The 26,746-nt window shown below is 39.2% G+C and overlaps 2 protein-coding genes across 3 annotated transcripts in view; both read left to right on the top strand.

Annotated features, from left to right (window-relative positions):
- Egfrap (EGFR adaptor protein) overlaps nt 1–26,746 on the top strand; it is an 88,721-nt gene that overhangs the window by 17,885 nt on the left and 44,090 nt on the right. The gene's annotated exons all lie outside the window — the stretch shown is intronic.
- On the top strand, nt 17,897–26,308 carry LOC108071634 (uncharacterized). Of its 2 annotated transcripts, none has more exons than XM_017162419.3 (3): nt 17,897–18,263; nt 24,874–25,137; nt 25,288–26,308. In XM_017162419.3, the coding sequence occupies exons 1-3, from the start codon at nt 18,171–18,173 to the stop codon at nt 26,053–26,055; spliced, it is 1,125 nt and encodes a 374-aa protein (XP_017017908.2). In that variant the 5' UTR covers nt 17,897–18,170; the 3' UTR covers nt 26,056–26,308. The 2 variants fall into 2 exon arrangements, with proteins under 2 accessions (XP_017017908.2, XP_017017907.2); XM_017162418.3 differs by having other exon boundaries at nt 17,898–18,263; nt 25,285–26,308.

The following is a 26,746-nucleotide window of genomic DNA, read 5'->3' on the forward strand; positions in this document are numbered from 1 at the left end:
AAAGCTGTCCCGGCTACTGGGGCAACTACTGTTAGGAGCACGGTGAGAAATTGTCATTTAAATAGGGGTTTTAATGAGAGATATAGGGGATTTTTTTGGGTAGTAAATTGGGTTAGTTTTAGGGTGCATCTTAAGGATCTATGGATTTTTTTATGTCTCATATCCATTTCCTCTTTTAATAGCTATTCTTTCTCTCTTAAAAACTTCTAGTATTATTTCTTTTATAATTAATTTAATTACAACTACATAAACTTGTACTAATTTTAAGCTCTCACCCTGATGTTAACTTTATTTTCGCTCTGTGAGCAAGGACCTGCTTATACTTGCTCCATTCTCAACTGACAGCTCTTTTTTCCTGTCTGTCTGTCGCTGGTTTGCACATTTATCCTGTTCCTGTTAGTGACACCTCCTTTGTCGCCCCCTGTTTTGTCTGCATGTCACTCTTCATTCGCTGCTACTCCCCTCCCCCCTTCTCCAGGTTTGCCCTCCTCCGATTTTCCCTCTCCAATTTTCCCTATGTGAAATTCAAAGCAACTGCTTGCATGTCCCCCCATTTTCCCTCTCACACACATTTGCTTAAAACGTGGAAATTGATTTTCTATTTTGTTGTTGGCGAGTTTTCCTGCTAGTTATATTTTTTTTTTTGTTCCTTCCTCGGTTTTCCTTCTGCGCGATTGTCAGTGTCAGCTACACGTGATTGAGTCTTATCTTTAGTTTTGTCACTACAATGCTGGCAGCTACTTTAAATGTCAGCACTCGATGGCGCAGACCAGGAGCCACCAACCACCTCTCCCTTCTTCCTCGGCGACCCTCATTCGAATCCATTTACCAACACGTGCTGTTTGGCGAATTTTCCGTTTTCCAGATGAAAACCAGGAGCGTGATGAAGGGGGTGAGAAAGGAAGGTGACGGTGGTATCTGGGTATCCCCTACTGCAGTGTCAAAAGGGGCTTAAAGGCACTCCCCTCTCTCTTTTTGTTAAGTGCAACACATGTCGGCACTTTGTGTTGGGATTTGCTTTAGAGCTTGTTTTAAACATTCCCGATAATTTCCAAAGGGAGTGCATAAAATTAGTAAGAGATGAAGAGAATGAGGGAATTCTTGAGCCAAAAGTTAGAACCCTTTAAAAAATGCCTTTAAATTTTATATTATGATAATAATTATTGCTTCAATTTCAAGGTTTTTGAAATATTTAATGAAATATTTGAACATCTTGAAGAACCTTTTCAATAAGTGTTTATTGTTTTTTCTTTCTAAAAGCAAAACCTTCACTCTAGTTTCCCCTTAAATTACCTAAAAGCACCTGCCCTTAAGTTTCCCCTCCTTTTTGTTGATTGAGAGTGTCCTCCCCCCTGGAAAAAAAAATCACTTTCAAACAATTTGCCTGAAAAATATTTGCTTACACATCAACAGGAAGTGCTTTTCCTTCCGGCCTATGATTTTCCATTTTTTTTTTCTGCCACCACAAAGTTTGTTTAAGCCTGAAAAAAGAAACCTGGCCAAGACGCAAATATGCAAAGACATTGCGACGTAGAAGTTTGCTGTCCCCCTAACACAATTTTTATGCTGCGTCCGTCGTTTTTTGGCGCTCTTGGGAGCCATTAACGAGGACCGACTGTTGGCCCACTCACGCACATTATGCCTCAAATTTATGTGATTAATAAATTTCCATAATTTTCGTATACAACGCGGACGAATGTCCTGTCTGTCAGCAATTTCAGAGCCACAACCTTCGCTTCGCTTCCTTCGTTAATGGCCGCCGAGATTGTCCCAGATGAAAATTAAAGATTTTTCTGTTAAATGCCGTGGCACATTTTTTTTTTGTTCGTGAGGGGTATTAAAATAAATATGCATGCTTAGTTCTTCTTGGTGGCTGAGCAAATGAATAAAAATTAGTTTGCAGACCATAAAAAATTAGGCCAGCTTAAGGGAGATCCCACAAGGAGAGGCGAGGCGAGCACTCAGTGAAATTTATGACAGCTTACGCACAATGCATAAATCCTGGCAATTGTGTGCGATTTTTAATGCTAGTTAAATCGACTGAAAATGACAGTTTAATGATTGACATGCGCCGCGGTTGCCACTGTACAGTGAACCCCGTTCGGGGACATCCTTTGTCTGCCCAGTAGCAGTGGTGGTTAGGCTAGGGTATGTTGGGATTTGGATTAAGATTGGTGAAATAGGACATTTTAGTGTATAAATTTCTATAATTCTTAAACGTTAGTATCGGATTATAATAAAATATTTAAAATTTTTTGTTTATTTATTTTATATTTATGTATATTTATTTTCGTATAAATATATACAATATTATTTATACCCCTGGGTATTTCACAGTCGTAACATTTCATGGTAATTGTTTTATTTTTTGCCTCCTCCGGGTTCATGAAACATTTCAAATGAATGTCAACTGTCTGTCTGTCCGCCCGAATGACGAATACACTCGTTAAAGGGCATACGCCGGAATGAGTCCGGCGATTCCGCAATTTGTGGAGCGGAACGCTCTACGTCAGGGGGTTAGTCGGGCAGCTCGGTATCCCGTTGCCCGGTGCCTGGTGCCCGGGTTTCTGGGTTCTTCTTCGCATAGTTGGACTGTCGGAGACCCCAGCACGCCCACTTGTCAGTTGTCAATGGCACAAAAGCAGCTCCGTACATCGTCATCGTCATCAGCATCGTCATCGGCATCAGCATCAGCATCGGAATCAACATCAACATCAATGTCAATGTTTATGACAGGCGCAGAGGATTAGCGGGTTACCCATTCGGAACCGTTTTAACCCTCCGTGCGGATGTTTCTGGGAAGGGTGGAGCTTGAAGTTATGCAAAATGCGCATAGTTGGAATATGTACACTCGGAGAAATTAGCATACGATGCGGTTCAGTAAGCCGGAAGCGTTCGGCTCTGTTAAATTCAATTTATGATGCATCGCGGGGATATTTGATAGATATATGTGTGGGATAGTGTGTCAAAAAAGGGATAGGTTTTCATGGAAAACTATGGTATATTTCAAGTTTTTGTATTTTTGTAAAAATTCAGAATATTGATCGAGTGTTTTTACAGGAAAATTACGTAAAATAATAATAGATATCTACAAAAAAAAAATGTTGAAATCCTTCTGAGCTTTTCTTTACAACTTATTAAAGCCTTTTCTAGTGTTCTTTATATTTATTATTATTTTCCTCAGGCATTAATTTACAATATTCCCTTGTTTTTACAAATTTTAACAACTTTTTTAAATGATTTACGATCAAATTTACATTTTCTCGACCTGTAACTTCAAGGTTCTCCTCTGCCTCATTTACTGTCTCGATTTCGAGCTCCCCCCGACTGAATTGCGCTTGTCAATCAGCGGCCCCTTGTTGAGAATGACGAAAAGTGCATAATGTGGGGGTCACATACAACTACCATAGTCAGAGGAGAAGGAGGAGGAGGAGGTATCCCAATGGGTGTGGGGTGTGCGATGTGTTCAAGTGGCCTGCGGAATAAATCATGCGTGCTGACCGAACGACCTCCCACTGCCGAATTCCAACTTCAGTGGACTGCGGACTACAGACGACAAATGCGACCACACTTGAAGCTACATTAAGCGAGGAAGTAACGAGAGTTCAGGACCCACAGAGAAAGAAATAATTGTTAAAAAATATATAATATAAAATTTATTAGAAGAAATATTTACAGAGTTCAAGTTTATAGTTTCCTGAGGGTTAACATAGTCAACAATAAAAACGCTTGTGAAAATAGGAAATATTACCTTTTTAAATATATTTCTTAAAATATTCCTTACATTTAAAATTCTATTAAAATGTTTAGCTACGAAAACTATATCTAATTTAACAGCAAAACATTTTTATAATATTTTTTAATTATTTAAAAGTTACACTTTAAGTTTATGTATGAAACCCAGTCTTAAATAATTTTCCCCGTGCACTCTGCTTTATATTCTCCCTCCAATCCCCGCCTCAATTATAGCTGACTGATCTTATTGTTGATAAATGCAGCATTTCATTCTCTGTACAACCGCAGTCTCAGCCAGAATGCTCAATTGTTGTCTGTATGTGGCATTAAAATTCGACAAAAACTCACTTGAGACAAATTGTGAATATGTTTCGAGAGGCGGGGGGAAGCAGCGTCTTGAAGTGCGCTTAGCACAAATTTCTGTTTTGTTATGGAAAATGTTTTATTAGCAGTTGGAGGAGGAGGCAGAGGAAGACTACTCTCTTGGGGAGGTTGCATGGAAACGAAACTGTCGCGTAGGCGTTTGATTCGAGCCGCTAGATGAAGATTAATTGCGTTCCACACAAAAAGAGGCCAACTGGGGGGGAGGTCACTCCACCTCATCATCATCATTCCCTCTGATCTGTTCTTCTTTGTATATAGGAGCCATAATAGTATCGAGTTGCAAAGCCTGTTAACTGGAGCGGAATAAGCTTGCAACATTTTAGAGAGCTGCACACGGGGTTACCTTTGACGACAGCGATGACATAATCTCATCGCGATATGGCGACCGTGAGATAAACATCGCCGAGGTATCATTACAAGGCCCAGCAAGAGAGATTTGCAGTCATGGCAACCGAACGGGGGGAGTATCTACTTTGAGGGTTGGAAAAGTCAGCCAAGTGTAAAACAAGCCGACAAGCACACGTGGACAGGACACACGCCGGTTTCTGGGGGAGAGACTAGCACTCACCATCCCAGCAGTCAACAGAAATTATAATAACAGTAATTACCAGCAAACCAACAGACCATCAGGGTCCCCGAACCGAAGGAAGGATCATAGAATGGGGGGAAAACGAAAGTACTCCGGGAAAACTTACGTGTTTCCTACAATCAAATTTATAACTCAAGTGCAGGACACCAACCCCACGACACTAAAGCAACAGGAAGTGGATGTGGCAACCACAAATACACTTGACAACGGAAATTTGATAAAAAATATCAATCTTATAATTCTCAAGTGGGTTTTTGGAAGATTTTAAATGAAAACCAGGACTACTTTAAGCATTTAAATTAATTCATTGAATTAATATTAAGGTTATTTGTATAAGAGAATTAGTTATATGGACTTAAAAAATGATTGTTTACAGTTTATAAATCCCAACTTATTATTCAAGAACCCTTTTACAGACTTTCCACTATTAAGAATTCGGTTTAAATATATGTTTATTTTATTTTAAGTTCTTTAAACATTGTTTCACTTAAAACTCTATAAATTATAATTAATGTTCCTTCACCTGAAATACATTATAGTTTTACAATGTGATTATTTTTATCTCTGTACAATATCAACCCCAAAAGGAAAGGATTCGAATCGAACTAGGAATTGAAATTGGAGTCTATATAAAAGTTAGTTGCATGTTTCGCTTGTTGCAGTCGCCGTTGATAAATGAGGCCACGTGCCTTATCAGCCGGGAATATAACAAGCAGCGGACGTAGGATATGTAAAAATAGAGCAGCCCTTCCTAGGGATAGAGAAGAGGAGAGTGAGATCACGTAGCCCCCCCTCGAAAAGCCGTCGAACCATACCCCTGATTATGCAGCCGGGCAAAATAGATGCGAGCTGAACACGAAAAGCAATTTGTAAACGACAAATGCAGACGAGGGGCGAGTCACGGGTCGGCCACTAATGTGGCATGCAAACACACAAATGCATTCAAAATAACGCCAATAATAATAAACTCGAATCGAAAGTGCAAACAGTGAACTTTTCAAGGAGACAAATTGGCAGAAAAGATAGAAGTAACCCTCATCTTTGAAGGCACTGAGGGAAAAGTCTTGACAAATGGAAAAAATTTTCGTAATAAAAATATTTAAATGTAAATATTTAACTAAAATCTACATTTTAATACATTAAAAATATTTTACAGTTCAAAATGATTTTTAAAACATGAACATGAATTTTTCTTTTAATAAATTAGTCCTGAAATATATTTTCTTAGAAGATAAAATCAAGTTGGAACTAAAAAACATCCTCTAAAAAATATTTACAAATTTTTCCAAGAGCTCTTTGTTATTTTTTTCAACAGTGAAGTCCTTGAAGAAGCCCTTGTAAGCTGCGGGCATCCTTATCCCCAGGGACTTTTGGTTACTGTACCGCAGGAAATTCTATCCTGTCTGCTCTTCTCCCTCACAGGACTCACCTTTTATCGGGCTTTCATCAATTTGATGGTCTTCTGCTTCTATTTTTTCCCTACTTTTACCAATCGAACAAAGCGCGTGTCCTGAGAACGTTTTGAATTAATTTAATGCCCCGTGCCCGCCGCCAGATGATGGCCCAAAAGACCATGTCGCGTCAACATCATAATTCAAAAACTTCATTCGAAAACATGACGTTTTCATTTCGGCACGCGTCTCACCCAGAAAAAAAAGTTCCTTTCATTCATTCATTTGCCGGAGGGTTGAAAAAGTTATGAAACGGTGTGAAACTCGCCAGCGGCGCTTGCATAATCATAATTTCATTTCGCCTTTAAGTGCTGAGAAATTGTGTTTATGTTTAGTTTAATTTGCAGTTTTCAGCCGAGACGAGGGTGAAGTCTAAATGGGGTTCTGACATGCAAAAAAATAAGGAATAACAGAACTGAGAAGGTTAAGAAGGCACTTGAAACTATTTTTAATGAGGCCTCGAAATATAAAACTAAAAAAAGAAAAAAGAAATGGAAGGCAAGAAAATAGTGAATAGTAAGTCTCATTTTATTTATACTAATTAATGTCTGAAGTGGTTGCTACTAGAATTTAATATTTTTAAATATTCTAAATATTTTAAATTCAAAAATAAATATTCTAATAATTTCGTAAGTGTAAAAACTGCAACAAAGACCCCCTTCCTTTTCCAAGACCGTGGCTTTTAGTGTCCTTTTGGCTTAGTCCTCTGTCAGGCATGAAATTGCTGGCCAAAGCCACCGCCACCACATAGGGTGGAACCAGACAGAGTGCTGTCTAGTTTGGTGGTTTCTAATAGACCTGATTGATGACTCAGCCGGTTGGCATATGTTCTGCCAAAAGTTTAAGCCCGGTAGCAGCTGCTAAAAGCCGCTTCTCCCCTGGGACCTTAAGCTTTAAACTTAAAACCCAAAAAAAGAAGAGAAAAAGTTGAGGCTCTAATGCCACATAAGCTGCCATTAAGGCGTAGCCTGTCAGATCCACACGCTCACCTTCCCCAGGATATAGCCATTAAAAGTGAATAAAAATCAATTTAATAATTTAAGCTAAAGACTTTTTCAATTAAAGGCAGTGACAGGAGACCGCAGACGCAGACTTAAGCCGCTGCAGGACATCATAGTCGGCAGGACACCTTTTATGGATGTGTGGCGGGACGGGGGTGTGGTCAGTCGGCAGAGATGAGGCAATGGAGCGGAAATCGAAACCAATAAATTTCACAAGTCTGGGAAATTATGAAAATCCTAATTGAAGCGAAGAGGAGGAGAGTATATAAATTTCAAGGATGTGCAGGTTGCCGCGTCTTTCTTTCTGTACCTGCAAAGAGGATATTCTATTTTTATGAAGGCGTTGGCTGCTAATGGCATTGCTAATTGGTGGGCAGGCGGCTATTTTTTCCTGGTACAATAATGCGGGTTTCCTTTGATGAGATCTTGGAACAGGACACACACGATTAAGGTTTTCAATAAATGCTAACCTTGAGTGAAATTATGGCAACTACAAGGTTAAATATAATCAAAAATTAAATAGTTTTAAATATTTTCAAATATTTTAAGTATTTTGAAATATTTTAAATATATTTTAACACTTTTTTAAATATTTTTAAGTATTTTTAAATATTTTTAAGTATTTTTAACTATTTTTAAATATTTTTGAAATATTTTTGGAGTATTTTAAAATATTTTTAGTTACTTTTAAATGTTTTTAAATATTTTTTAATACTTTTAAATATTTTAAAATACTTTTAAATGTTTTTAACTACCTTAAAATATTGTTTAACATTTTTAAATATATATATAAATATTTAAAAATCGTTTTAAACCTTCTTATCCTTCAACTTTAGTTCAATAAATATTATAAAAAATATTTTCATATAAATAAATCACAAATTACAATTTAAATCTACCATAAATCAAACAATATTTTCCACTCAAATAAAAAGGAATAAAATATTTTTTGAACCCTATTCACAGGCTCCCTTCAATATATATTTGCCTACCGCTTCAAATTGGAGCTGTCAATTTTTTAAACACCAAAATCTAGATATAATACCCCAGCCATAGAAAACTTTTATCGAAAAAGGCTGAGGAAAAAAATGCAGAGGAAAATCAGCAAATAATAAGCAAAGTGTCGCGCTTGATTTATGTGATTTGTTTGGCGCTGGTTTTCGGAGTGTAGGTGCCAGGACAGCCAGGACTCGTGTGGGTGTGTAAATGTGCCTTTAATGGCGCTTTGTCATCATCAACATTTGTCCTTGCGCCGAGTGCGTAGCCGGCAGGCAACAGGATATGATTTATGTCCTCCATTTCTAGGCGCCTCCACACATATGTGTGTGTAGTTTGCTGTGTGTATGCTTTTTTCTTTTGTAGAAAAAACCACAGAAAAGCCGCAGCTAACTTGGCTTACTGCCTGAACTTTTTCCGCCTTCTCCTAACACTGGCCTAATGACAATTTTTCATATGATTTGCTGGTTCACGGACTTGCCCCATTTTCCAGATAAAGTCCCAGCTCCTAATCATAATTTATATACACTTTTTGCTTACACTTATTTTTGTGTCTTGATTTATGCGATTGCTGAACTGAATGTTCATCTGATTCGATTTTAATGTGGTCTCCTAATGATGTTGAAGTTTTTCGTGATGGACTTTGATTTGGACCCTTGAGTGCATCGATGATTGATTCGATGGCATTGCTTCAATTGCAGTCAGCTTAGAAATGCATTTTTCTTTATTCCCTCGACTCGTAAATCATATTTCTCTTGACATTTCAACCCAGTCTCAATTGCCATCTTCTCGAAGGAGAGATTTTACTTTGTCTCATTGTTTACATAAGCCAATTTGATTACGCTCCGTTGACGATTGAATGGCAAGCCAATCAATCACAACTATTTCCGACTTGGCCCAGAAAAACAATGAAAACTGAATAGTTTTTGCAATTGAAATGCAATCTGCGAAGGCGACAGAGGAGGAATCTCTGTTTGGGTCAATAAAGTAATTGAGACTGGCGTCGCGCTGGCGGAGTGTGAAGAGCAGAGAATGAAGGATGAAGGGCGGCAGGATAAGCAAACAAACCCAAAAGGGTTGCAAATGGATGCGGGCTCTGTCTGCATTTATGCAAATGATATGGAGCAAGTATACACAATCAGATACAGTTAGCTGCTCACAATTAAGTGGGAAAGCGGTGGGAGATAAGAGCGTGATAAAAATATTTTTAAAATGAATAAAAATGGGGTTTAAAGGTCCTGGAAATATGCGAATAAAGAAGAAATTCTTCCTAAATTTAAATAAAACTTTACTATATTTAATTCCTAACTTTTTGATATTTTTAAACCTATTCTTATAGTTTTTTATATATTATTCCTTGTTGCCCATATAATCTGCTCTCTGCTCACGCTGCCACCTCTATCTGATGTTATTTCATTTGCGGTGCCATTGGGCTGACTGAGTGACAGAGAAGTAAACAAAATATTTACACAGGGGCTGAAACCAGCTCGCATTTAAAAGACATCAACACGAAAAAGGGTTAAAACGATGCATTTGAATTACCAAAATAAACAAGAAATACGAAAATACTTTAGAGAGCTGCGATTGTTGGACTAAAGGGGTTAATTGGACCGCTTGCCATCCAGCAAAGAGATACAGGGACAGGCTGACTGACTGACAAGTCCCTCTGCCTGCTTATGACAGCTGTCTGAAAGTTTTCTCGTGTTCCGAATTTCAAGAGGAATTATGATTGGGGCGTCGGTTCATTAAACCTATGACGCTTCATATTTTCTTTTAATTTACTTGCCAGGAGCAGCAGGCAGCAGCATTGTTTGGGCCCGCCTGCTGACGGAACCATTTAAATTGGCCATTGTGCCAAAGGATATGGTTGATATATGTATGTATGAAATACAGGTAGTCAGTCCCGTATCCTGCAGCTGCCCTGGAGAGAGAGGCTTGAAAATTGACTTTTCTGACTCTGATTGTGTTTTGGGCTGCATGTTGCGGTTGATACAAAGGGAAAACTCATTATTTCTCGTTTTGTTTTCCATTGCAACGTCATTAACGGTTGGTGTTCCTAGCCTGCTCCTATAAATTCCCCTCGGGCTGTGCCAAAAAACATTTCATTTCGGGTCTATGTCGTTGAGTCCTTGAATGTGCGACAATGGAAACCAGCCAGGACTCACCCATCATCCCAGACAGCGGCGCTCTCAAAATGTCCAGACAGTCAGGCACTTCTTTTTGTTCCCTAGATCCCTTGTCTTCTTTTTATTTTTTGCATTGTTCCAGTTTTTGGCATTGTTTCCTAATTTTTTCCACTCGTCGGGCAGCCTTGAAAAATTTGAGAAAAATAGTAAGGAATAGGAAAGTAAAGGAGTCTGCAATAGCAAGGACACTCTCATTGCTTTCCACTTGAAAATAGCATTAAGCGGATTTCGCTGAGCATCGTAGGTTTATTTTTTGTTGTTCCTTCAAAGGAGACTTACAACAAATCTGGGATACATGTGACATTTTGCTGGGGATAGGTGAATCTGATGAGATAACAAGAGGCGTGGAGGAGGAGAAACTAAGAACTTTCTATACACAAAAACATCTTGCAAATCCGGGAAAACCTAGAGGAAACTTTTCCTTTTGCTTGGCAAACAAATCCAAGTTCACTTAATTTCACTAAAATGTCCAGTCCATATGCTGTGGGGTCCTTGAAGATAACTCAATTTCCACTGATTACCCTCATGACTCACATCAAAAAGGGGGATTATCTATTGCTGCATCTTCTTTGTTTTTTTTTGTTTCTGGAAATTTATATGTATATATTTTTATGTCTAAATTTCATTAATTCCAAACAAACAGGAGGCGCCCATATCGAAAATTACAAGTCGCACTTCCTGCAAATGGGAATGAAGGAAAATATCAAATTACATCCTCATCTCTCCTCATATTCAAATGTTCCGAAAAGGGACAAGTCTGGCCCTGGCAGCTGCTCCGAGTTTCCGAGACGGGGCCATTAATTTCCCGGGGAAACGGACGACAAGGCGACTGCCTAAGTAAAGGATAACAAGCCTAACGACTGCACATGTCTTCATCTTGATTATGGCAAACGCACACGTACCTCTCCAGGACTCTCAGCCTCTTGTAAATGCACCTTTAAGGGTCGCGCCCGAAAGTCGCGACAAGAGAGGAAGGGTGTCGTGTCCCGTCTCGGTTTCAGGTTTTCCGAAAGGAACCCAACCCGAGTTCAGGGCATAGAGGTATATTTTTTATGCTTAAGCTGCAAGTGTGACATTCTCACTTGGCCATGACACCTACTGCGAGTGGAGTCCTCGCATCCTTTTCGTTTCCTTTTTGAGAAATTGTCACACATTTGTTTTTTCTCTGGGAAATATTACACGAGTCCCCCCCCAGCCTTTTCTCCTACTCTCTCTCATTTCTATTTCTTTTGATTTGTGTTCCCATCTTTTGTAGTTCATTAATCTTGGCTGGGTTTTCCTTTAGTTAAATGAAATTTCCAAGTTCATGCGGGAAAATTGGGTCACTAAGGCAGTCGTTACTTGGCTAGTGGCGGTCATTAAGAGGCAACAATCAAGCCCGAGGGGAGAAAACTATTTAAAAAAGAGGGAAAACTAAAGATTAAAAAATGAATTAGGAAAGGTGATATAAGGAAAATGTTTTCTATAACCTTAAATGAATGGAAGTTAAAGAAAATCTTTAAAAATCTGTAATTAACAATGTTACTTCATGGTTCCTGCCAAAATCAACTACAATTTTCTATGGTAGAACTACCATTAATTTTCAAAATTTTAAACCATAAAACTTATTCAGAAAATGTACACCCCTCTTGGCTTTGACATTCGAATAATGATTTGTAACCTCTGAGCGCTATCATCCAATTTGAAATCTGCTTTGTGTTCCTATCGTTCCGTAATAATCGCAAAAATTCGGCAAACCCTCTCGAGAGTCCTTAAAGCATCCAGCAGGCAGCTGTTGGCACTCTCGGGATGCTATCTCCTACCGTATCTCTTGACAACCCAAAACAAAGGAAAACGGCACCTTCAGGGTGCTGGCTCTCTATCATCTATCAGATTTTCCGATCGCGATAACGCTTCACTACTTCCGGGCTGGGAAAAAATGGAAAACTGGGAAGAGAGGGACTCTATAAAAAAAAGGTTCACAACCGCAGAACGCCACTTGGGCCGTTCTTCACGCTACGAGTTTTCCAGTTTACCATTTTAATGGGCATGAAAAACCCAACCACTCGGAGTCCTCGTCCTCGTCCTATCAAAAATACACATAATAAAAAAAAATAAAATAAAAAAGAAACCCTCGTACGCCAATTACGATTTATTTGTCTGTTCTGAAGTGCTGAGGTAAATAAAACCCCGATCCTACCTCCATAATGCGGCGATCCGAGGTCGTGTTCCACCTTATCGAGCACTCTGTGCTCTCTCTAGTTTTGTGGTTGATTTCTGTAATGCGGTTGCTCTGCATAAATTTATTCGTTCTGCTTCGGATAAAACAGGGTCACACTTTGCTATCAGAAACTGGCATTTTGTCACGTTTTTTATGGGTTCCTGGCTATGGGTTTCCACAGTGCTCCGGCACTTTTCCAGCGATTAAATGTATCGTGCATCCAAATATGCTCATTTGAGGAGCACTTGGAATCTGCCTCTCTCTTCTTTTTAGTAATTGCCGTACAGGAAATTAGTTATTCATGTTGGGTTTGCGCTTAATTTATGCATCGCTATAATTGTTTGTGCTGCTGGAAAATCGTTTTCATTGTTCGGAACGGAAAGTTCTCGTTAATGTGGGCGTTATCGGAATCATTACGTAGAAGTGAAAAGAAAACAAACACCATCGTCTAAGGGGGGAAAAAACTACACATTTGATATGTAACGAAACGTGTGAGAAATTCCCAAAAAATGCAGCGGGCTTTAGTCTTGTATTTTTTTTTTTTTATCATAAGAAATATGGTAGACTCCGCCCCATTTTGGGTGAAAGAAACTTTGGCTGACGTTTGATAAATGACTGATTGATCGGGAAGCGCCGGTATGAAAAACTAAGGAGAATCGGAGATTTCTTCGGTGGGCAGACACCCAAAGCCATGTCAAATAAAATTATCGGCGGGACAAGTTAATGTCCTATAAAATATGAATACCAAAAACTTGAAGCTAAATCAAAACACAAATTAACAATGAAAATTATTCAAAATGCTTCATGTTAACTCCCTTACTCCAAAGAAAAATAAACCCAAAATGATTTATGACAATGGGGCGGGCGTAAAAATAAAAGGGGAGAAAGAAAAACCGAAACGTATAAAACGAGAACACAAAACATTGAAAATCAACCAAAACGCAAAGCGAAGCAATTAAAAGAAATCCGTTGAACTTGCCGGCAGTCGTAAACCCAAAAACTGGAGAAGGAAAAATGGAAAATGGACAAGCCCCGAAGGCTTTGACAAGAGCAGAAAACAATTAAACTAACATTTAATGGTTTTCACACATAATTCTACGAGTCTTGTATAAAATAAAGGATTATCTAAGAGACCCGAAACCGAAACACTTGGAAACCACATAGACCAGACCACCCCTAACAAATCATTTATAAAACATAATTGCTCCAAGTCACTTGAGAATCAGAGTTCAGAGATAAAAGAAAAAAAATGTGGAAAATCTTAACAAAGATCCCCCAAAGCCACACAAAGACACCGCAGGCGATGGAATATTATTTTAGAATAATGATGGGAGATGCTTTCCCGATCCAAAGCATCTATAACTACGTTTTTAACACTTGCCCAGCGACCGCCTGTCGAGCCCAAGACCTGTGTCGTCCCAGTCAATAAATATACATTTACGAGTATTTTCCTTACGCGCTGCGACTATAAATTAAATCAGGGGAAAACCCAACAGCAATAACAAACAGAGAAATCCGAGACAGAGACTTCTCCCATTTATATTGCTACCAATAATGAAGCCATTACTGCAGTCAATGCCTAAGTGCAAATGGCCATTAAAAACAATTTAAGGGGCGGATCGGCCCATTTTCCCCAGCGAAAGCATTTAGAAATATTGCAAATTACTGCAAATAATTGACAAACATTAAGAGTGCCCAACAGCTGGGAAAATTTACACAACATTCACTTAGGAAAAATCAAATGCAGGAAAAATCCCAGACAGCGGCCCAAAATTGATGTTATTGTGATGACAAATCAACCTCGGGAGCCAGGGAAAGCTTTCTATCTAATGAAACTGCAATTCACAACGGAGACGCAGGACTTTCCCAGCTGCTCATGTCGTGGAGGGTGGGAGGAAGGGGGTTGCACTTGATTTATGTGCGAGGTTTCGCCCATTGAAAGTGCTTTCTCATCGATGCCGTGGGATGCTTTATTAAATGCTGCAACTCAAATTCAATTTTCGCAACTGTTGCCAAAATATCAGCTTAGCTAAGTGGAAGGTCAATTGCACGAGGGGGTGGAGTGCCTTTGCGGGGCGGAAAATTTGAACATTTGTTAAAGCGACTTATTAATGTTATAATCTAATTATAAATGGCAGTTCTGGCTCTGATTTCGGGGTACACATAAAAAATAATTTGCAGATGAGGGTGCAAAGTGCGGGTAATATTTCTATAGTTTTCCTTTTTTTTCGAGGGGTAAAATATAACCAAATATGGGATTAATTGCAAGCTGGCTATAGGTTTCACATAAAAAAGGGATTTTAGTTTTTTTTAGTCTAGAATGATTTATAGAGGTATACGATCAGGTATTAGCTGCAGCTGTTCTAAAAGTTACTAGTTTTATGTTAAATAAAACTAAAAAGTATGTCTTATTTTTATATATTTTTTATTTAGGATACAAATAAATATTAGCTAGATTAATTAAGGATTTTCTTTCTGTTTAACTAATCCCAATAATGTCAAACAATATTTAGACTATTTTCGTTTGTAAATTTAATTACAATACTTACAATATTCTAATGTTTTGCTTACCTAAACTACTTATTAATTAAAAGAAAAATACCAGTTCTTCATTTCTTTCATCTTAAAACCCCAATTTAATAACAATTATTCTCTACAAAACCCAAAAACTTTTCACCACTCACCGAAAACAGTTTCAATTAAGTCGAAACTCGAAACTGAAGCTGATTTTGGTCAAGCCACAGAAACTCCTGGCGACAGGACTCCGCCAGGCCACGTCTATTGATGCCAGTTTCCTTCATCCTTCCGACGAGCTAATTAAGTAAACAAAAGTTGGGGAAAACCAACCTCTGAAGCCAAACCGGAGCAGCTCAATTAATAATAAAATGCGAAAATGGGAAAAACGGGAGCTCGTAAACAAGCCACAAAAAAAGAAAGAAAAACTTGAACTCATAATTTCCGGAGGTGCTAATAAGTTGCAAAATTATTTTCAATGAAAATGCAGGCTAGGAAAATGGGCGGGTGCGTTGCAGTGCAACTTGCCGGGGCAGCCGCAAAGTATAAAAAATTGACTTCAATTAAAGTGCCATAGTTGCCTGTATAAACAGCACACGGAAAAATGAAAAGCGCAAAACGAGAGTCGAAAGGATAATGATAATTACGGCCAGCCAAGGCGGGGGGCAGCGGCGGGTAGGTGGTGCTTTTCCGACTGCGCTGGTGAATGAGACTGTAAAGTTTTTGTGTTTATTTTATGCTCGTGAAAAAAAAAGAGACCGAAAAAGCGAAGCCAAGAGGATGAAAGTTTCAATGTAGTGCGGCTGATAAAGAGGAGAAAGCAGAACAGGGAGCGGAAAATCGGTGAAGAGGGGAGACCGGGACCTATGATAGTGGAAAATGCAGCAGCCCCAGTGGGTGGGGTGGGGAAACATACGATTACGAGGACGTTAAACAAATAAGCAAAAGGCAATGTGTAAAAACAGCACAGAGAACACAGAGGCAAATGAAGAAGCCAAAAGTAGAACGCGCATCATGGACGCACATACTCGAGTATGGGCAAGGACTCATTCAGGACATACGATCAGGATCAGAATAATAGGACTTATAAGAAGTATATATGTCTATGATAAATATAGAAATTAAATAAGATTTTTTGAATAAGTTTTCCTAAAAATTATGAAAATTTAACTTCTTAGAGAACTTTACGGTTTTCTTCAGAGACTCCAAGCTATTTATATTTTACAATATTAATGTTGATTATTATATTTCTTCAATAACTTATATTTTACATGATTGTAATCTTTCCCTTAATAAACTCTTTAACCTTTGTTAATAAAAATCTAACCATAACTATGCCCACGCCTTCTGTCAATACAGAAATGAAAAGTCAAAACTTGGCTAGGGCTTCTGTCGCTGCTACTAGCTGCCCTTTCTGATTCTGATTCAGATTCAGATTCAGTTGCTGCTGCTGCTGATTCTGCTCCTTTGCTGTCCATACTGAATGACTCGCCAGCGGGCCAAGTTCTTCGCTTCCCTTCACCCCGTGTGCAACCACCACCCACTGGGGACTCAACTTGTTGAGGAGTGACGGATTCACTCACTCACTCGCTCAGAGACTTTTCTACCCCCGGGTTCATCGTCAGTCTGTCAGTCACTCAAACTCGCATTTCATTCCATTTCCATTTCATTCACTTTGCCTCCGCACTGCCCAAAACAGCAATGTCTTTTGCCTTTCGCTGCTCCCTTTTGTTTCAGTGTAGTTTCCGTTGGTTGTAGTAAATTTTTCTCATTTCGCTTTTTGTTGGAGTGGTTTTTATACCTTGGAGTCGTAAGAGGTAAGGGGTATGCCTAACTTGATGGGTTTATGGGTGAATGAAGATGTAAATAAGTAAGAATTGTAATTTAATAAATTTTAGAACTTGATATTAAGTCAATTACTGAAATATTTATTAAAATAATCATGGTTTCTATTGATCGCCATATTAATTTTAAAATATATATTTATCTCAGGATCTATTAAATTTAGAGCTGCTAATTTTAGGATGCAGTTTATTTACAGGCTGAGAAAACTATAAAAACTATAAAATCTTAAAAATTTTAATTTATCACAAAAAGTTTTAATAAATAATTTGAACTATTATTTCCTAAAATATTTTAATATATCCTATTCATATCTCGGGATCTCTTTAACCTAGAGCTATGAATTTAGGGATAGAGATTCGTTGTATCCTAAACGAACAAATTCATATTACATTTATTTGAAATTAATATTTTCCTTAAACAATCTTTTTATAAAGCCTTTTTATTTTCTAAATTAAGTAAGTATTTATAAGATCATAATAGATCAGTAAATATCACTTGTTTAATCATAGCTAAAAACCTTTAAAAAGTATCTTTCAAGACGCCTAAAAGTAGGCAACACTCTTTATTTTAAGAGGTATCTCCTAGTCGCTTATTCCATTACATCTCGTTCCTACTTCTATTTGTGCTGTTGCTGTTTTGAGTGTTCCACAGTTCGCACGTGTGTGTGTTGGTGTGGTTTGAGCAAGGCAAATGAAGAAAAACGAACTCAACACACACACACAGAGGCAGAGACACCAACAGGGGAAGAGAGAGAGGAAAGGCATAGAAAGAACTAGCGGTAAATACATGAACAACGCCGGCTCGCCTGCCTGCCTGTCATGAAATTTGTATCTCAGCGACTGTTGCTGCTGCTGCTCTATCCTCCCCTTGCCGCTTTTCCAGCGCTCGCTCTCTCTCACCTCACCCCCGCCACTGCCTATTCCGCCTCTGCCTCTCCTTGGCTCTCCGCCTCGTGCTCATTTTCCGTTGTATTTTTTCGATGCACTCGCTCCGTGGAATTCATTCCCTCTGCGCACTTCGAACCGATCGCTCGCATAGCTCCCGGGACTCGAACGCCGGACTTCGACTTAGTTTTTCGACTTCGACACCGATTCGAAATTCCTTTTACGCGCTAAGTTATTGAACACACTTGAAGGGCGTCCATAAAGTTGTGGAAATTACGACTTTAGCATATTGTGTTTTGTGTTTGTTGTCCAAAGACCAAAGTGTAAACAATCGAAAGAATTACGAGGAATTCTTAAAACTCACAAAAACAATAGCAACGAAAAAATGGGTCGCCTGTTCCAGTACAATCGCTTTGGCGCCATGGATAATATCCAGAAAAATATTAGCAAAAAGGATACCCAGCAAAAAAACAAGATGGTAAGTTTACCTTGGTTTTAATAAGGTCTAAGGGATCGTATTTTTTAAGACCTACAAAAAATATCTTAGGGGATCTGTGAAAATATTTTTATAGATATTTTTTAGGAAATATACGGGAAAAATAATAAATATTATTTTAGGAAATATATCTCTTAATTTGTACCAAAAGTATCTATAGAAAGATATTATTAATGACAAAATATAATAAAATATTTTAGATCTATCAATCCTTGACATAAACGCGCTTAAATCTATTTTAGAGAACTATAAACCCTCTAAAAGGATTTAATGGATCTTTTACGATCTTCATTTTAAGCTTTTTCACAAAGATTTTACATAATCCGCTTTACAGTCTTTCCCAAAAACTTAAGAACATTATTTTTGAAAGAACTCTCTTAAGGAGTTTAATGAATAAGACCTTTAGGCCTCAGAATAATTGATTTCCCATCAAGTTTTTCAATCTTCAGCTTATAAAGGATGCCTTTGTAAAGCCTTTTAGAAGACAATAGAAATTTAAATGAAATAAAAGAAGAATAAACTACAATAAATTCCACTCCTGAGGCATCTTCACAAACATTCAAACACTCTTTTCTGTAGTTCCCCAAAAGCCTATGTCACACACTCCCCACACAACACCCACGCACACACTTGGCACTATCTACAGTGAACTCTAGCCGAATTCAAAACACGAACGACAACAATTAAAATGATTTAGTGTCACAGATAGCATAGACAAAGCCCAAGCGCAGCATAATAAACTCGACTGTCGCCGTAAATCAGTGGGACACTAAATCACGCTGAACCAAATAAATATGATTTGCATAAATATATATAAAACTAAATACGATCAGAGGGTGGGACTCGCAGTACTGTAAGCCGAAATCAGAATTCAAATAAATCAAATTGTAAATGCAGCCAGATTTGCCAAGTCTAGATAAGCCGAGTAAACAAACCCAAAACCGAACCGAGTTGGGAATTGAAATCGAAACATATGTTTGGGCCTCATAAAGATAATGATTGATTTGACACAAAATGCATTTCTATTTACCAACAAGGCGCATATGTTATTTGTTTTAGATATGAGATAAGCGCTAACTAGGCTTTATCGTCTAGCCGCGATGCCCGACTGTTGATATCCCCTCAAAATTTAGCTTAATTAAGACAAACTACCTGGTTTACCATGGCTACCTGTATGCAAAGTCAACTTTCTTTGGCTAATCTCCTCTTTATTTGAGAAGCTGCAGTTATAAAAAAAAACAATAAGCAGCAGCAGCATTTATCAAAATATTTGTTTAAAAGGAATCTCGGAGTTTGTAATTTCAAACGACAGTTTTTGCCGTTTTGCCTCCTCTGCATTTTTCATTTTGTCATTTTTCACTGGAATTGACACCCATCTCTCGCCTTCTGTATTTCCCGACTCTCTGGATTCTTTTTCCCTTTGTTTTGATCTATGAAAATCTGTCTGCCTTGACGTTCTTTGGCCTTTTTGAATAGAATTTTTCATGGTGTAAGTGTAGGTGTTGGCTGTTTTGGCTCCCAAAAGGATTGTTTCTATTGAAGCTGGAAGAGTGGGTGTGGTCGCAACGGGAGTTGTTTTTAACCAGAAGTCTTGAGTTGTACAAAAGACTGAAAATTACCAAAAATGTGCATTCAGAAGTCTTTTATTCAAGGGTCCAAGTGGGGAGTTAGTTATTTGTATCTGAAAGATACTTAACAGATAAAACTGCAGTTATGTCTGGGATATTCTTTTATAAATTGCTCGTAAACACCATTATTTTAGGAGCCACTTCCTTTGGTATCTGCTTTATAAAAAGCTAGTTCTTCTGGCATAAATCGCTCGACACCTCCCTCTTACAATCCCCCCTCTAATATCCGCTTTCGTTATCAAAATCTATTACCAGACTTCGAGTGTTTACACAGCGAACTGCATGTGCTGACAAACGATTTCAATTAGCCGGTTCGTTCGCAGCAGATAAAAGGCATCATCTCGTCTAGCTCGGGTCAAAGATACAAAACGGAATCGTCACGAACTGCAGAACTCAGACAAGGACCGAGTGAGTGAGAGTTCTGGCAGCAGAACTAATAAAATTGTCACACAACTGTTGTCTGCAGTGACCATATGCTGTCTCTGGTCTGTAGGGTCTAAAGAGAGGGAGGGGCCTGGAAACGAGGGAACTCGGACTGCAACCATATTGCTAGATTAAAATCGGAGGCAATTAAGCCCAGGCCAAGATAAACATGACTTTGCAGCGGTCTTATTAAAGGGAAACTGCACTCATGGGGTATAACTTCAGTTGAAGTTTTTATGATTAACCTAATTTAATTTGCTGGGTTAATTATGTGTGGTTTATTAATTAATAAAAAGGAAATATAGTTGAAAAATTCAAAAAAAATTCTAAATATATATATAAAATATAAATTATTTTATACTAAATTCTTTTAAATTGTATAAAATCATTAATTTATTACAATTTTGTTGTTGCTTATATTAATCATAATTTTACAATCATTAGTTAAACCACTTTGACAGCTAAATATAAGCAAAACTGATACATCATTTCATTTCCACTGAAGTATAATTTACACAAATTAAATTCCCAAAAGCGTGGGCTCAACACCCATTAATTACCAGAAATTTATGAATATTTTAAGCTAAAACTAAGCACTCATTAGTTTCAAGTATTTAATTAAAAAAACCCAGACAAAAAATGTTAAGCTTTCTATTTTTGCTAAATTCAAGATAAATTGAAGCCAATAAATTTCCGCATAAACTGCACTTTTGCCTAGACAATGCATACAGGCAATTTTAGATTTTGAAAAGTCAGAAAGGCCTGAAAGCATTTTCATCTCCTCTCCTATAGCTCGTGGTGCCATGCTCTGGTGCCTTCAACGCCCCGTCTAAGTGGATTTCCTCGCCCAGAGATCCCCTTTTGATGGGCCTCATAATTCTCGATGAGGAGATGCGCAGCTAAAATTAAATCAACTGCTGGCGACGATTAGCAGCAATGAGCTGAGGCATTTAAAATTCGTAGAGATTTTAATGCACTTTTCTCCAGCGGAGAGAGCAGCCTCCCCTTTCAAGGGCAGTGATTAATGTCCATGTGCTTGCCGTGTTTGTGTTCTACACATGTATCTACATGGTGTGGAGGCTCTCTTTGATTTTTGGTTTCTGGCTATTCTAAGGATAGAAAATTAATTGCAAGGCTTTTAAGTGCATTTAATTAGGAATTCACAGGGCCCAGAGACGAGGCCTCTTGTTGACTAAACCAAAGATTTATCGGGGAAAACCGCACTGTACAATATGTATATATAATCTGCAATCTGCAGCCGGGACAATTGATGAGCATAATTAAATGGCATGGCATGCATGGCCGTAATTTATGCTCCATATTTTGGGGCCCTGATGCTCTGCTCGCCTCGCCTTTTTAAGTAAACAACAATTTCACTTATTTTCATGCCGTCTGCCGCCTCGACCATCAACTGTCTGCATTGTTATTTTTACGCTCGACTCGATATAAATTTCGCCCCTCTTCGACGCATGCCACGCCATGAAAATGTAATGCAAATATGCAAAAAAGCTTTCAACGGGATCCCTCTCTCTCTGCCCTTGTTTCCTTCTATATTTTCTTTTTTTCCCTTTAGTTTTTCCGCCCCAACCCTTTTGCTTTTTCCGACTACAAATAGTTTTTGGTTTTGGTTTAGGAGAGAGAGGCTAGCCAACATCATCGTTATCACCAGCACGTTGTCCGTGTTTGAGTTTCATATGGCTTCCCGGCGAGGATTTGTGTGCATTAGACTAGACTAGACTCGGTGAAAACTATTTACTAGAGTCTTCCGGCTCACCCTGGACAGAGGGAAAAACTTTTCAGAGAGTCTCTACGTATCTCTCTAATTAAATTGTTGGCCAGTGATAAATTCCTCAAGTTTCGAATAAGGAAAAACCCCATAAAATACAATTAAAATTTCAACAATTTTCATTTGCATTTAATAAACCCATCAAAATGGTTTTTTAAACACGCATAAAAACCCATATCCCAGAGAAACAACTCAATTCGTTTCACATTTCAATAACTTTTTATGTGACCCAATTTTTTACACCTATAAAAATGCCACAGAGGCGGCCATAAAAAATGCCAGAGCCCGAGTGAGTCAATGCCACACGCCACATGTGTCTAAACAAAGGATTTTCCAAAAGTTAATTGTAATAAAACAGAATTTACAAAACTCACCGAAAAAAAGCTGAAACTATAAACATTTTTCCAGGCATATAAAACTAAATTAGTGAGAAAATCATTTTACGAGGCCTCAAAAAATCGAGGGAAAACTTTGGGGGGAGAAGAAACGTGTGTGTGTGCGGGACGTGTTTTAAAAAATGTCATAAACTACTCACAAGTCCATGTATCTCTGACATTTTGAAAGCCCCGACACGTGTGTCCGTGCCTGGGATCACTTTGACTAGCGTTTCTGCTGTCAAATTAGCTGGAACTAAAAGCCATATATATTCAAAAAGCCCTAAGAAATATTACTAATTCTTGTTCCAAAAATGTCTAAAGGAATTTTTGAAAATTTCATAGATATTTAGAGAGGGTGGATATGAGAGTCTTAGCACAACAGCTGTCTCGGCAATTGCCCAATTTGAGTATTATTATTATTATTGCGGTTGCAATTTAAAAGCCATGAACCAGTAACCAGTAACCACTGTTTCCAAGGTGGAAGCTTGTGGTGGTGGGGTGGTTTCCTCTCAAGCAGCTGCTTGAATTTTCCATTTTCAGCTCTCGAAAATTCAGGCATATGTCGATACAGGGACCTCAAGTGGCGCACAAAGGAAAATATATTTCAATAAATTCATCAACTCACTTCGGGCACTTCAACTAATTTCTGTGCCCTCCTCCACCCGCGCTCTAAATGCACAATAAATGAAAATTTAACAACTGTTTTTATAAGACAGAACCGACCTCTTTCCCCCGAAGGGTCTGCTTCTCTCCACTTTTGTGTCTGTCTGTCAGCTGTCGAAGGTACCCCGAGTTACCTGAGTTTTTATTGTAACACATTTTGATTACGAAAATATGCTAACACCTCGCTGGCCAAACAAAGAGCCAGCCAGCTCTGGGGTGCTGTTTCATCATCAATTAGAGCTCAACCTTTCCGCAGGGCAGGATCAGAATATATCAGAATGTAAAAGGTATCAGAAGGTAAAGGTAGAGAGAGGGAGATACCAAAAATGGAGGCCCATGATTATTGCATTAGCAGTCACGCCATCAAAAAGAACAGGGCCAAGAGCAACCAACACACAGACACCTTTTGGGTCACTACTACCGTATGCTTGGATTTCATTGGGATTTGGGATTTTTCGGGGCTCCATTATCATTGAAATTACTGTTGATTCCTCTCTTTTTTTTCTTGCATAAATTAAAACCCATGTAGCCATTAAACGCTTGTTGGCCCATTGTGTTTGATTTAAGCCGATAAAAGGTACACTTTGGGGCATTTTCACGCCGCCTTTTCCCCCCAGATTTATGCGTGGCCACCACATCAAAGAAAACTCTTTCGACCACGGCTCGTTGGCTTTGAATTAATGGTCAGTGGCCAAGTAGATGTGGCAACATATAAACAAGATTTTCAATTGTTAATGCAAATCAGAGAGAGTGTAGGTTGCTGCAACGGAAGTTCTGCCTTTGCACTTCCTTTGTTTTCCTTCCACGCCAAATTCTAATTTATGGAATGTGTTGAATTATGAGGCCCCCAGCCACTAGCCATCGAATTCAATTTGGTTAAAGAGAGAGCTCTACCTGGTTCCTTTGTCCATTTTCCATTGAATGCTCATTATTTTCGGTATTGCTCACTGAAGTGCTTATGCGTGCCAGAGGATCCTGGGGGTTTTTATCCTTTAGCAGGGGTTGTGTGTGAATTGCAGGGAATTTGCTGCACTCAAAAAACAGGAGGATGTGTCACATTATTACAGGATGAATTTATTAAATAAGATGACAAAAATATAAAAAACTATATGGTTTATGAGAAAATATAGTGATAATACCCTTTATTCGAGGAATTTATAGAGAAATCCTTAAAAATCAACTAATTTGTAAGCAAAGATCCTCTTCAAAAGTGTTAAAATTACACCCACCAAAATCAGGATTTATTTAAATATTTTTAAAGTTGACAAGGATAGGTGTTGAAAAAAAAACCAACCCCTCCACAGTAGCTGCATATGAATATTTTATGGGCGAAATGAAAGGCAAATACGAGCAGGGAAAACAACGCGCTGGCAAATTGTACAACAATGAACAAGTAGAGCAAGCGCATTACAAGGATATCACAGCAGCAGTGACCCAAAAGCATTAGCTGAAAAAAGGAGGAGAAGGAGGAGAAGTCGGGTCTAGAATGAGATTGGCCTAACAAAGGGAAAAAGCAGAACAAAGCCAGGATAATGGACCACCTCTCACTCTCTCTCTGTGTGTGTGTTATCTGTGTGGTTGTATTGCATAAGAGCATCCTTGGTCCTTCGCGTTAAATGGGATTCCCCGGGACCGAGATAAGATTTATAGGGACACTTTTTACAAATTTTCCAAAACCAAAAAACTAACACAGAAATTGTTCCTGTTTTGTTTAGCTACGCAATGCCATCAAATGTCCAGGATACTCGGACATCTATGGCCAGTACAATGAGGACTTGTCCTTCGAGAAGAAGTGCCAACAATGGAGCCACAAGCTGCAGTTCCCAACCGCCGCCGCCGAACAAGAGCCAAACCAGAGTCGCACGCATAAGGTCTACGATAGCATGAAGAATTTTCTGCAGCGCAAACTGTTTGCTCAGCCCAGCTCGCACAAGGAGAGGGAGATCCTGAGCGAGGAAGCCACCAGCGATTATGATGAGGTGTGTATTTATAGATACCATATCTTTAAGCATAAATTTCTCTCAGAAAAGGGTTTATAATTGCCCTGGCCGTGACTTTGAGAACTCCTTTTCTTACTCTTTCGTTTTGAATATTATTTTAATGAGTTATTTTCCTTTTCTTTTTAGCAGGACCTTCTCGACTCCTCGTACCAAGCCGACGCGGAGGAAGAAGAGGAGGAGGAACGCGATGCCGATTGCAGCTGCAGCTCCACATCCGGCAGCTCGGCGAGCAGTAACCCAGCCACGCCTAAGAGATCGCCCCAAAAGTCCCTGCTCTCACTCAACTGCTGGCAGAGCAGTCACCCAAGCAGTGACTCCAATCCAGAGGAGGAGGAGGATGATGACCAAGAGGACTCTGATGCCGGAATCTCCGACTGCTGTCAGTTGCTAGCCGAGAACTCGTCGAGTCGCCACAGGACACCGCTGCCTCGGTATAGCAACGCCAATCAAAACTCCGATGAGGATGAAGATGATGATGAGGAGCCGGAGCTGCTGCAGTGTGCTTGGTATCAGCCCAGGATTACGCCCAAGGCAGCGATAGATCATCTACAAAAGGCCACGCCCGGCAGCTTCCTTCTGCGTCGCAGCACTCCCCGGCACTTTGAGCTTCTCCTGCGCCTGGAGAAGAGCAGCAAGGTCAAGACCTACCCGGTGCAGTCCACCCGGAATCAGATGTACCGCCTGAAAGGAGCCAAGAAGCAGTTCACCAGCCTAAAAGCCCTCATCACCCACCATTCTGTAATGGCGGAGCAGCTGCCTCTGATCCTGGACATGCCACGCGAGCGCCATGTAGTGAAGCCGCCGTCAGTGCGCTATGCCGATGACTTTGAGCCACTGGAATCGCTGCAGCTGCTGGGCATCCTGAAGAGCCTGCAGGCCAGGAGCATCGAGATATAGGAGTTAGTCAATAAGCGGGGTCTACCGGGGCGGGCTAAGTAATATCGAACTGCAAAGGGAACGATAGGTGAAATTAGGGATTTGTTTTTCTATGTCTAAGTACGTTGTGATATGGCCGAGCAACCCTCGGTCCTAGTTGTTAGCTATCATCATAGGGCCACTACCGACTAAGCGACATATGTATATTGTGTGTAGAGGTATAAGTTTTCTATTACGAATAAAAATCAAACAAAGGCATTCTGCAAAAACGCAACCCTCGAGTTTATTATTGTGTCCACACCCCCCGTCAATCGATGCACTTCCTGCATCCTAGTGGAGGGTTGTCCTGGCGAGGAAACAGAGGCTTCACTTACATGTGATTAGCGATTCGAGTGGCTCTCATTAATTTTTCAAGTGCGGCTCGTGGAGCACTCGACGCAATGCGACCGGCAACATGTTGCTGGCAACACACTCTTTTGGTGGCATAAATAATTACAGTGCTTACATTTAGTTAGTTTACAGCAGTGACAGGATGGGGAGAATGCCTTTCAGCATGGTTAAGTGATGACATTACAGGCAATTGAATAAGTTATGGTGCTCCACAGAGAGAGATTAGCTAACTGTTATCGAGTGATATAAATTCGGAGGGGAAGTGAGTGATAAATATTTGTTTAGTGGGTCTAAAAGTATGCAATGCATTTTAAGCGGCATT

Source organism: Drosophila kikkawai, chromosome 3L (assembly GCF_030179895.1).
Source record: "Drosophila kikkawai strain 14028-0561.14 chromosome 3L, DkikHiC1v2, whole genome shotgun sequence".
Lineage (NCBI taxonomy): Eukaryota > Metazoa > Arthropoda > Insecta > Diptera > Drosophilidae > Drosophila > Drosophila kikkawai.